Genomic DNA, 12,983 nt, shown 5'->3' on the forward strand with positions numbered 1-12,983 from the left:
AAAAAAAAAAAAAAAAAAAAAAAAAAAGGCATAGAATGGCACCCATGAAAACATACTATGTAAAATAAACAAAAACCCAACTATACATTCACAGTGATCATCTCCAAGTAGTGGGATTACAGAAGATACATATTTTTTATATTCTCTAAATTTTCTAGAATAAGCTAGTACTTTAAATAATGAGCTCAAACAAACAAACAAAAATATGCTCATTTTCTGGAAATCTACTACCTGAATTTTGTTATTTCTACTTTCTAAAAACACTGACTACCAAGTAAAAGTTAAGTTTCTCTGGACCACAGTTATGAGGGAACTTAATGAGATGTAAACCTTAATGCCAAGAAAATGTTGGTAGACTTCTGTAAGCCAAAAAAGGGAGGAAAAGCCCATCTTTCTACCCTGTCTCTAAATTCTTTATAGTGATGATACTATTTGGCTTCATAAAAGCAGTCCTACAGACTGTAAAGAAAACAAAATTTTGGGCTTCCTTGGTGGCACAGTGGTTAAGAATCTGCCTGCCAATGCAGGGGACACAGGTTCGAGCCCTGGTCTGGGAAGATCCCACATGCTGCAGAGCAATGAAGCCGGTGCACAACTACTGTGCCCTAGAACCCGCGAGCCACAACTACTGAAGCCCGTGCACCTAGAGCCCATGCTCCACAAGAGAAGCCACCGCAATGAGAAGCCCGCACACAGCAACGAAGAGTAGCCCCACTCACCACAACTAGAGAAAGCTCACGTGCAGCAAGGAAGACCCAATGCAGCCAAAAATAAAATAAATTTATAAAAAAAAAAAACAACAAATTTTATTCAAAGTTACATATATACAATGTATACTGAAGCTCTGTTATATGGCCAGCTTAGTTTTTAAAGTAATATATTTACATTTACCTTTATTAATTTCTCTTCATTTTTACTTCTTTCACTCAGCAGCTCAGTGTTCAGTTCTTTTTCTACTAACAAACACTTTGGCACTTGCCTTGTCTCAAAACTTCTTTCATTGACAGTTTCCACATCAGACTCTTCAATAACTTCTGATTTATTCTTTTGGGTGAGTCCCAGTAATGGCTTATCTTCCAGAGACAATTTTCTCAGAGAGGGTTTTTTCCTACTAACAAAAAAAGCCGCTCCTCCCTGGAGGGTAACTTGTGGTTTGACCTTTTGGCTTAGAACTCGAGGAGCATTCAGATTATTTTCAGCTGAGTAACAATTATTCTCTTTCTCCACAATTGGCTTATAGGCCACTCGATTTTGCTTGGAATTTTTAGGATTCTTTGACACAGGCTCGATGCACTTATATCCTGGTTGACACTTAGCAGTTAAACTCTTCTGTGGTTTTTTGTTCATCTTCTTGGAGCAGGCTGGTTTTCCCTGCATTTTTCCTGTCACACTGGGATATGATCTATCTTCATTATTAGTTTTTAGACAAACAGATCTACTCTCTTTTATCAGCTTTCTCTCCAGTGGATTGAGGTACCACTTATCTTTGTTGTAAAAGGATATGGTAGACACAGCAGATTTAAATGGTGAACCTTGATTTGTAGATGGCAATCTATTTTTAGTCGTTTTGAGTGGACTTGAAATGAAGTGGCCTTGTTGAGAGCAATGAATCTTTCCTTCATTTTTATCACTGCTTTGGCAAATGTGCTTTTTATTAGGTGATGGAAATATATTTTCAGTAAAGTCTGAAATTAATTTCTTTGATGGAATTTCTGATAATAGGCTATGAAAAAAAACACAGTCCATTGATAAATATAGTTATTTTGCTTCCATTTCTATGTCAATTTACTGCTAAGCAATAAACAGCTCTACCTGTAAGCCATATTAAAAATGCATCTTCTCCACCAAACATCCATCCATACACATTAGTAGTTTAACAGCAGGATTCTCAAATTCTGTCTTTACCAAACAAAGCATTTGAATATTTTTCAAAACTAAGATTCCAATGTTTGTGAAAACAAACACTGTTTACAGAGAAGCTTTGAGATGCATGTATATGTGTGTGTGTGTTTTAAAACCTATTTCTAAGTTTGGGCCATATACCTGCTATAATTTCCCTAAAATGATTAATTTTATGTAATAAACTGACCACTTAGGGCTGTTCTACAATATATATCTCTGGTATGACATACATAGAGTATAGAGCTTTAGAGGATTGCTTACTGATGAGTATCTACTATATGCAAAACAGTATGTTAAATATTACATAAAAAAGCAGAAAGGAGCAAGGTAATAAAAGATCTGACCCACATTTCCAAGCCATAGGAAACAGCCCTTTCTCTGATTCCCTCCAAAGGCCTTAAAGAATTAATTATGAAAGCTTACGGTATTTCCAGACTAGAATTAGAATATAAAGTATTACTGTAGCCACAAGGAGTAGGTGAATAGAAGAACAGAAATGTTTAGAGATAGAAGAGAGGAGGTAAAAAATGCAAGATGGTGAATTTTTCTTTTTTTAACAGTTTCTACTCGTGAGACTCACTTATCACAGTTCAAAGAATGCTGCTTCCTTTTCCTTGGAGTTAAAGTTGACATCTTCTTAACTGAACTCCTAAAAGCAACAGAACAATATAATAACCAAATTATTCCAATGTGTATAAAAATCAGTAAATCAAAATTATACTTTATAAGTCTGAAAGAGTTCTCAGATGGGTAATGGTCCATAAATATCCAAAAAAGGGGGGATGGGTTTAAAAAGAAAATCACTTTAATAAAGGTTTAAACCATGAAGGTAAAAAAAGAAAAAGAAAAGGAAAAACACTACATCACAGTAGTAACTAATTCAGCCAGGACAGCACAATTTAATTAACTAATTAAGCAGGAATACTACATGTTTCAAGCCGGAAAATGATCCTACCAAGGAAGGATTTTACCCCATTTCAGGACACACTTTCCCTTCAATTAGCCTGATGAATCCATACCAAGTTTAATCACTTTATATTTTGGGCAGCTGTCCTTGCCATTGCCCTCACCCCTACCCCTCCTGCTGTTAGATGCTCTTGCCCTAGGCTTCCATTCCATCCTGCACCTCCTTGGTATCCGTTTAGCACATTTTCTTGCTGTTAGTTTGACTGTCTTTCTCAACAGCCTGCATGTTCAAAGAAGGCAGAGACCGTCTCTAGCTTTTTCATCAGAAGCAAGAAAACGGGGAAGCATAATCCTCTCTCATTTTTCTAGTCGAGGAGCCGCTTGTTTCCTTATTTACAAAATACTCTGACCTCCTAAGGCTGCGGGTAAACACAATCACGCATGTTAACTCTCGGGCTGATGGTATGTTGCTCAATAAGCGTTTTCCCTTCCCCTTCCTTCGGATCAAGTATATTAAAAAAAAAAATTACACAAGCTTGACTTCAAACAAACAGAAAGACCTGGGTCTCTGGGAATTCGTGTCGAGCTGCGGCTTAAGGGAAGACCCTTCCGGGGCTGAATGAGGAAAGGTAGGAGAGAAAAGCGCCTCTGTCCCCAAACGCTGTCAGGGTAAAAAGACGAGAAAATTCGGCGTCAGAAAGATGGAAACCCGGTGATCTGGAAGTGCGGACACCCGCTCGCTGGCTTCGGTCTCTAGCCGCGAACGCGCCAAGCACCGAGCACAAGTTCTTTTTCCTTAACATTCACCTCCACGTTCCACAGAACCTCCCGGTGTCCTGGCTCTTCCACCCCACACCTCGACCCTCCGCAGGACTTACCCGCCCCTCGGACTGGCGACCTCTCCTCAGCAGAGCCAGGGGTCCCCACTGTATTCAAATTCTCGCGCGCCAGTCCAGGCAGAAGTAGGTGAGTTCCGATTGGCCGCTTCCCAGCGCGTCCAGGGGCTGGCTCGGTGATTGGTTGTGCACTAGCGTTTGCCCCGCCCACCCGAAAGGCGGTCTCCAAGATTCTCCCGCCCTTGCAAGGCTAAAAGCTCTCCTCTCCGAAACCAAATCTTCCAGAATCCCGTGAGGCGCGCCGGGCTCCATTCCGGAGGCCTTATCTAAGATGCATTCTGGGAATTGTAGTTTTTAGCAGAACAAAACTGAGGTTTTTATATTATTTTAAACTCTGGAACTCCAGGCACATTCTAAGGTCACTTGGTGTAAGATGTTTTTGTAAAGTAGCCTCTCTAAGATTTCGAGGCAGTTATTTTTCACATTTGAAGCTTTACTGTTAGTTTACCTTTTTTTTTTTTTTTTTTTTTTTTACTAGTAATACGTTAGGTTTCCAGCTCATTTTTTCATTTTTCAAGTTAAATTTAAAAATCATGACAGTAACATCTATGCGCCAGGCATTCTTGCACGTTTGATGTGTTTTATTTCATTTACTCTTCACCACAGTCTATGAGATATGTATCATCATTCCCATTTTACAGAGAATAAAACTGAGGGCCTGAAAACAATGACTATAGGACAGAGGTAGGTTCTTCCTTTGCAAAGCCCAAAGATTCCTAAAGCACTCACTGATTATTAGCTACTGTTGTTATCTTTGTGTACCAGCTCCTGGTACAGTCTCTGGCACTTTCTTAGTTCTAAATAAATTTAGTTAAGTGATGTGCTTAACTTCACAGAATGAAGTCGGTCAGATGAAGTTAAGAGAAATAGGTTAAAACTAAGTGCTGTGGGAACTTACCTTGAGTCAGATCATTCCCACTTTACATCTGGAAGATATCTGAGGTTCAGAGGTTTGCCCAGTCTTGCCCATTAACTTATTTAACCCTGGCAAAATAGCCTGTGAATTAGCAGCTCTATTCATCTTCATTTTACAGCTAAGGTTAAGTGCAGCACCAAATGTGCCCAGTAGGTGATGGACCTAGAATGAGAATAGTGGAGGAACTGGGGTTCACTCAAAATTTAATGAGCTCCTACTAAGTGCCAAGTACCGTAACTGGCTCAGTGAACGCCTAGCTGAGAAGATGACAACAGGTTTCTACTCTCAGGCAGGCCAGATGCGGGTGAAAGGAGGCAGATAAGACCAAGAGCTAAGCCTCAAGATTTGACCGCTCACGGGGTGGAGGTTCTGAAAATAAAGTCAGTGAATGACATTTTTCTCTTAGAAAGACGGAGTTTCCCCGCAGTTTTCCAGTTTACCCGCAGTTTTCCAATCACCTATCGTCCTGGCTCCATCCTCTTTCCCCTCAATCCCCTAGTAAGCTGAGCTCTCAGCGAGCCAACAGGGTAACCCACCAGGATTGAAGACAGCAGCCGCCGTTATGACACTGCCCGACGTCCGCCGGAAGTGCGCGGAGGAGTTCCGGGGGACGCGGCCTCCGCGCTTCCGGTATCTTGATCTTCTAGAGCTGAGTGCCGCTGCTCGGCGCTGGAGTCGCCGTGCCGCCGCCGGCATCATGGTGTTCTACTTCACTAGCAGCAGCGGTGAGTGGGCGCCGAGACCTCCCGGGTCCCTGCTCGACCGCGGGGCTCCGAAGCCGAGACCCCCAGGCCGCCGCTGAGGCTGGTCCTTGAGCGCCTCCTCGGCAGTGGGTGCCTCTTCCCGCGTCCTCATGGTCCCCCCACCGTGTCCGCCCCAGTCCCCACCGTGCGCCCCCTTGTCAGGGCCTGGGGGCGCGTAGAGGCACCATCCCCCTTGCTGTCTTTGCCTCCGGGAGTTGTTCTTTTCCCTCATTCAGAGAGACCTGTCGCTACCTGGAATTGGACAGTTTGTGGACTTCTTCGCACCCCTATCCCAAGGCTTCCCTTCCCCACCCACCCCCGTAACCTTTAATCTAGCTGCGCCCTGGTAATTACCCGCATAGAGAGAGAAAGGAGACATCTGCCAACAACTCTGCCTTACCGGAAGTGCGCCTTAGCCTTCTAGGAAAGGGTTATAGGGCCTGGATGTTACAGAAAGCCATGAAAAGTCTCTGGAATAGCGATACAGCCACTCACTGGGCAGAGTTGATGTCCCAGATCTTGAAAAGTGACATGATAATGTTTCTGATTTGTCTTTGGCAGGCAAGGAAAGGGTGTGTTTAGTTCCCAGGAAATACTGTGTCTTCATTTCTCTGCTTATGTTGTTCCCTTTGCCTACAATCAATCACCCAGTTATCTGCTTCTCCCCCGAGACAGCCCTCGCCTGTCATTTCCAGATGCCTTTCCCGCCTTGTCGCCACCCCAGGATTGCTTAGATATAACTCTTCGGGGATCCCCTTAACACCCATGTATGCCTTTGGCATTGCACTTGTCATATGATATTAAACTCTGTCTGCTTGAGATAGAGTGTAAGCCCCTTGAGGGCAGGGAGAGGATCTCCTGGTTTCTCTAGTGTAGTGCCTGGCTCATAATAGTTACTCAATAAATACTTATTGAATAAATGAATGATATTTTTTGACTTCTAGCACACTCTATTCTGTTGCTACTGGCTCTGCCTACTTGTTAAAGGTGAGATTTAAGTGAAACTAGCTGCGCAGTGTTTGTGTTTGAATAGAGTGGTACTTGCTCTTTAGAGATGAGAACGTTGAATCCCAGGGAAGTTCTAACTCACAGACCCCCTCCCCTGATACTCCGTCATACTATCACATCTCATTTTTCTCAGTAGTTTAGGCTTCCACGGTGTGCCATAAGCTATTTCTCTGTCTCTATAGGCTTAATTTTGTCTTACCCATATTATTAAAATTACTAAAAACAAAATTCACACTGGCCTGAAAAATCATTTTAGGCCCCTAATAGTATTTTCATCCTTCCTCTGTCCTGTCCTGCACCTCCAGATAACTGAAGTGTCTCTTCGTAGCCTCTCATGAGAGTCCCTGACAACATAGTTACCCGTACAAGTCCAGCAATGGAATGAAAACTATAGGCAGGCCATATAGGTGCTAAATGTATTTTATGCTGGCTGCTTTGTTCTCCTTAAAGTGATTCTAAATTCCTTGCGTGCTAGTCATACACACGCAGGTGCCCTTAATAGAACAGAGTGCTTCAGTTGATTTGTGGATCATATTTTTCTCATTGGCTTCCATTATAACATCAGAATTGCTTCCTGTCAGAAAAATATTTGGCCTCTAAGTCTAATAAATCTGCATTTGTGCAGCTTTTAAAATTGCAAAGTTAATGGAAAAATTATAACTTCCAGTAAGATAGTAGTAAAACTTTATATATCCTAGTACAGAAAACAACTTGAACATACAGAATCTGCAGGAAATGTCTTCGTATAGATAGCCAAGCTTTTCAAGCAACTGATGGTTTACTGCAAAAAAACTTTTTAAAAAAATGGGTTGAAAATCTCAATAGAAAGTTTTTGCCTTCCCTTTTGAAATTAGTATCTCTAACTAAAATCTGCTTAGTTTTATTCTTTCACACTCTCATAAGAGAATAATGAAACATTAGCCTTGCTATACTTCCATTGTCAAATTTAAGCCCCTCTGATTTATGGACACACAAATTACCTGCGCATGGTTCATTAACTTCACTTGTACTTTTAGTACCTTTTACTAGCATCTGTCTCAAGATAGATTGTTCTGTAAATTATGAAATTATCACAGTGCTTCTAAAGTTGGCCTGGTTGCTACACCTGTATCAGGTATCTTCAAGATAACTAGTTCCCGTACTAATCAACCTTAATATTTGGGTGAGAGTAACAAAAATACTAGAATAATTCAGTTTACTTTTCCTTTATCCCTCTAACATGGATTGGAGCTTAATTCAGATTTCTTACTCAGCAGTCATGCTCCTTTTTAATTTTCTATTTTGACATAATTTCAGTATTTCAGAAAAGTTATAAGAATAGTAAAAGATTTCCTTTATAACCTTCTCTCAGATTCCCCAAATTCTAACATTTTACCACATATACCTTATCTCCTTCTTTTCCCCTTTCTCTTTCTTTTTCCAGCTCCCCTCCCCGCCCAACTCTCTCTCTCCACACACACACAGATTTTTTTTTTTCCTGAACCGTTTGTTAGTAAGTTGCATTTTACCCCTAAATATTTCAGGGTGTTTTTCCTAAAATCAGGGATATTCTCTTATCAGAAGACATTCTTCATTATCAAAATCAGGAAATTAACATTGCAGCAATACTAGTATGTAATCAGCAGCTTTTATTCAGTTTTTATCAGTGTCCTAGTGATGAGTTTATAACAAAGGAAAATTACAAATCATTGTTGCATTCCGCTGTCATTCATTACTCTTTAGCGTCTTCTGATCTGGAGCAGTGCTCAGTCTTTGTCTCTCACACGGACACTGTCAGTTGAAGAATTACTTTGTAGAATGCCCCTCAGTTTGGGCTTGTAGCAGTTATGTTCTTAATCACCTCATTTTATAGGTCAACCATCCAAAGAACCATCTGTCATTCTCTTGGCTGTAATTTAGATAGCTTGTCCTGCGGAGACAGCTTTGTTTATTTCGATCATTTAAGAAAATTACCTTTGTTCTGACTACAAAAACCATCTATACATTTTATAAGCAAGTAGACAAGGTAACTGTTGTTAACAATTAAATATATATCCTTCCACAGTATAAATAAAACGGGTGTGTGTGTATTAAAAATATATATGTAAACATGTTTATGTATACACAGTTACTGATTTTTTACAAATTGAATATTACTGTATATAGATACACAAAAATACTGTTCTGCTGTTTAATTTCTTCACCTATCCTTTCTTTTTAATGGGTACATGGTATTTTGTTTATGGATATTCTATAGTGTATAACCAGTCTTAACTAATGAGTGTTTTAAGTTGTAAAAAGAACATCACTGATTGACGGAGTATTAATTAGTAGGATATATACTCCTAGTGGTGACATTTATAGGCTCAAAAGGGTGTACCCATATAACAATGTACAGAGAGGATCTGAAACACTTTTTAGTTGTACTCCTGCACTTGGCATTTGTTATATGCTATGCAAAGGGCTTATCAAGCTAATATAATGCTCTGTTCTAGACAAGGATTTCTGTCAACTGGTCAGTGCAAAATTCTCTTCTTTCAAGTTATTTTTCTCAACTATTTCCAAGTAATTATGGACTATAGTCATCATAACTGCTAACTGAAGGAATTGGGAGTTTTCTGTCCCCAAGAGAGGCAACTATGATTGATCATTTAAGAAGCTTCTCATTCTGAATGTTCAGGCAATCCTGAATTTAAGAATCTGTAAATGAAAGAGTGCTGTTTCCCAGCCTTCAGAGTTCCACTCACACGGTAGTTCTCTGGAGCGACAGCCAGCAGACTGCCTGGCCCAAGCTTGTACCTGTCTGCCAGGCTTTGTAGGCAGAGGCTCAGTGGCTATTAATTCAGGAGTCTAGGTCCAAATGGGGTCTAACAGGTTTTGGTAGACTAGCTCGGAAAACCAGGACCCAGTTAGAATTTCAATTACAAAACCTAACTGATTCCAGATGGAGGATGCCCACATCAAAACACACTAGCTCAGGAAAGCAAATGTCATTTCTAAGGTAAACCATACCCAGAATATTGTTTTTGATTTAGGGTAGTGGTTCCTAATGCTGACTCCACATTAGAATCACTGTAAAAAGAGATCTTTTGCAAAACCCCAATCCCCAGAGATTTGGATTTGGTTGGTCTTAGGTGGAGCTGGGGCAAAATTAGGTGATTCTAATGTGTAAACAGGGTTCAGAGCCACTGATTAGAAGAAGCTAGAGAGCCAGTGTTTCCCCTGAATGTGATAGGGAGCTTATTATAATTTGCAGCACACCTAGGACATAACTAAATCAAATTATGAAAAATAAAACTTGCCTGAGTATAGGAACCTATTTTTAAATGGTTGAGGTGAAGAGTTTTGGTCGTTGTTTTTTTAAAACTACTTTGAAGAAGGCAAAAGTATAGGACTGAACTGGAATTGCGTTGAACTAAATCCCTGAGAAAGTAGGAAACTAGCCATTTTTAGTGAGGGTTGGTAAACCTTCTCCAGATGGTCAGTATTTTAGAGTTTGTAAGCCACATACGGTCTCTCTAGCTTATTCTTCTTCATTTTGCTTTTTTCAACCCTTTAAAAATGTAAAAATCATTCTTAGCTCAAGGGCTGTCCAAAAACAGGGCTGGATTTGGCCTACAGGCCTTGAATGTTTTGCCGACCCCTAATAAGCATTTGTCACTTGTTTTTCTCATCAAACAGTTGTGTTGGTGTTGAAGTTATCTAACTATTCTTATTTTTGTTTTGTCTTAGTTAACTCATCTGCTTACACTATTTACATGGGAAAGGATAAATATGAAAGTAAGTTTTCAAAAGCATTTGATTTTGAATTTTCCAGCAGGTAAGTGTTAATTGCCTTTTCTCCCAATGGTTTGTTGGATATGAGTTTTCAGTTAACTACTAACTAACCCATTATTAGGAATTCCAAAGGATTAACTTTCTTAGAATTTCATTATATCAGATAATAGTTGAGCTAATTGGACCACCTGTGACTGATTAGAATCTTACTTTACAAAGAGTTTTGTGGTATCGTTTGATTTAGGGGTAACAGGAATTAGAGTTTAACTTGTGCTGGTTTTCATCAAATAAAAATAATCTGTGGCTTGGAATTTGAAAAGATCATGTTCTGTACATTTTTACCTCGTTTAAGAAACATATCTTGGTTGTTTTGAGACAGAAGATGGTTCTTTTTGAGTTGAAATGTTAACAGTGCTTTCTTGACCACTCGCAGAATGAAACACGTTATCTCATGCTGTGCACATTCCTATGACTAAATGATACAAACATCCACCTAACTAAAGCAAAAATTTACAAAAAAATACCCATACTATTTTCTGTGCCCTCTATTTTCTGTTTTATCTCATTTTTAAAAAACTAGTCTTAACCTGCTAAATTAATTTTCTGACTCACTAATGCATTTGATCTAAAGTTTACAAGAAAAACACTGATTTAGGGATCACCTTTTTGACTGCACGAGTGGTGGGGGTTGCCGAAAGGGAACTGTAGTTTTCTTGATCAAGAGAGCAGGGAGGAGGGCTTCCCTGGTGGCGCAGTGGTTAAGAATCCGCCAGCTGGTGCAGGGAACACGGGTTCGAGCCCTGGTCCAGGAAGATCCCACATGCCGCAGAGCAACTAAGCCCACGCGCCACAACTACTGAGCTGCGCTCTAGAGCCCGCGAGCCACAACTACTGAGCTTGCACACCTAGAGCCCGTCTCGGCAACAAGAGAAGCCACCACAATGAGAAGCCCGTGCACCGCAATGAAGAGTAGCTCCCGCTCTCTGCAACTAGAGAAAGCCTGCGCACAGCAGTGAAGACACGACACAGCCAAAAATAAAAATAAATAAATTTATTTAAAAAAGAGAGAGCAGGGGGGTGACAGCACTGACCCTCAGGGTGTGGGACACTGAAGAGGGAGGAAAGAACTGCAACAAGGGAGCTTGGAGAAGGTGACAGAATTCCTCATATTCAAGCACAGTTGCTCTTCTCTTGAGGGTAGCATCATGTTCTGGAAAAGACAGTTCTGAAGTCTGGCCAGTCTGGGTTAAAATCTCAGCTCTTCAGCAAACTAGCCATAGTTACTTAACCCCTTTGAACCTCTGGGTTCTTAGATGTAAGAAGAGGATCCTGGGACGGTATCGGCCTTGCAGGGCTGTGAAGGTTAAATGAAAGAGCCTGGGGAGAGTGCCTGGTCCACGGTGGGCACTCAGTAACTGGTGGTTCTCTCTGGAGCTCCCCAAAGCCACCTCCTTTCTCCCCTGGGAATACTCCAGGCCTGGGTGACTCTGCCTCAGTAGTCTGAGAGCTGCCTGATTCACTTCAGTTACTTTTCTTTAACCCTCAGGTATTGCTTTTTTTTTTTTTTCCTTTTCTAAAACCATCGGTGTCTGTTCTAGGTGCAGTTTGTAACTGACAGTTTAAACTTGATCCTTTAAAAGAGACAAGTATAACATTCTTCAGTATGAGACACTTGATTAATGAAACAAGGCCCCAAATTAAAAGATGTCAAAGAACAGTGATAAGTTATATATAACTTAGATATACCTATGCATATAGTTTTATAAAAACATATAGTTGTATGTATATGTATAGTTACACATGCTAAGTATATGTAGTTGGTGTATATACACATACATCACATAAAATATATATAATGTTATAAATACAATAATGTGATATAGTTGTATAACTATATAATTATAAATCAGATCTATATAACAGTTTCAAACCCTGCTATAACCATAAGCAGAATCAGTATAAGCAAGACTATCACATCCTAGCCAAGAGGAAAAACCAATAGCATAAAATAACTAATTTTTAAACAGTTTTTTCCTTATAATGAATTTATGCCATTGGCTCTGGTTGTGACTTAATGGAGAAGCTGTCTGCAGTATATTAATACTCGAGTTTTACATTTCTCCTAGTAACCCGTGAATTGTCATGGATAAGTTTTCTCATAGCGTCCTCCTGATGAACATAGCTGGGGAGGGGATACTGTCTCCCTGTATTACATTGAACAATAAGGCACAGTTATAGGAGTCCTAGTTATCTACAGTAGATATGGATCCAAACCTGACCAAATCTACTTTCCCTTCTACCACACGAAGGGTGTGAACACAAGACTCAGGTTCCTGAGAGGCACCTAAAGTCGAGGTCGCGCGGGTTTTGCACTGTGCAGCCCTGGCGGGGCGGGGAACAGCTTTATGTATGTCTTACAGCGAAGGGCTGCTTTGATTCCGGCGCTCACTGGCGGGCTACCAGTGCTGCTGACCCAGGCAGCTGTGCTGGGGACATTCCCACCGTGTCTCTTTTCCCTTCCATTTTAGTTTCCTATTCGCTGGGGCTGATCTGTGTGATGCCATGTGCCAGCCTCTGAGTATCCAAAGAGGAAGATTGAGTTTGTGTTTTCACAGTGTTCATTCAGGTGGAGGCACATACAAAACCAAATAGCAGTCAGTTTTGCTGTGAATATAAAACTGCTCTAAAAAATAAAGTCTATTAAACAAAAGTAGGGGCAAAATGAAGTAATATTACTAGTAAACACTGTAGAAGTAGAGGGGCAGAGAGTAAATGTGGTTAAGGGAGAGCTGAGAAGGCTTCGTGGAAGAGCGGGTTCGGATGGGCTAGAATGAATCCTTTTAACGTCCGTTGGAG

At 40.5% G+C, this 12,983-nt stretch overlaps 2 protein-coding genes across 2 annotated transcripts in view; one reads left to right on the forward strand and one right to left on the reverse strand.

Annotated features, from left to right (window-relative positions):
* ESCO2 (establishment of sister chromatid cohesion N-acetyltransferase 2) overlaps positions 1-2,535 on the reverse strand; it is a 25,779-nt gene extending 23,244 nt beyond the window's left edge. Inside the window, exons 1-2 of the mRNA XM_007466159.1 lie at positions 2,483-2,535; positions 892-1,723 (exon numbers count right to left, since the gene is read on the reverse strand). Of these exons, the coding sequence (XP_007466221.1) occupies positions 892-1,723; positions 2,483-2,535 (885 nt within the window). The remainder of the gene's footprint in view (positions 1-891; positions 1,724-2,482) is intronic.
* Positions 2,536-5,272: 2,737 nt separating this feature from the next.
* The window catches only part of CCDC25 (coiled-coil domain containing 25), a 39,793-nt gene continuing 32,082 nt past the window's right edge, over positions 5,273-12,983 (forward strand). The window contains exons 1-2 of the mRNA XM_007466160.1: positions 5,273-5,345; positions 10,083-10,130. Of these exons, the coding sequence (XP_007466222.1) occupies positions 5,318-5,345; positions 10,083-10,130 (76 nt within the window). The 5' untranslated portion in view covers positions 5,273-5,317. The remainder of the gene's footprint in view (positions 5,346-10,082; positions 10,131-12,983) is intronic.

Source organism: Lipotes vexillifer, unplaced genomic scaffold, assembly GCF_000442215.2.
Source record: "Lipotes vexillifer unplaced genomic scaffold, Lipotes_vexillifer_v1.1 scaffold308, whole genome shotgun sequence".
NCBI lineage: Eukaryota > Metazoa > Chordata > Mammalia > Artiodactyla > Lipotidae > Lipotes > Lipotes vexillifer.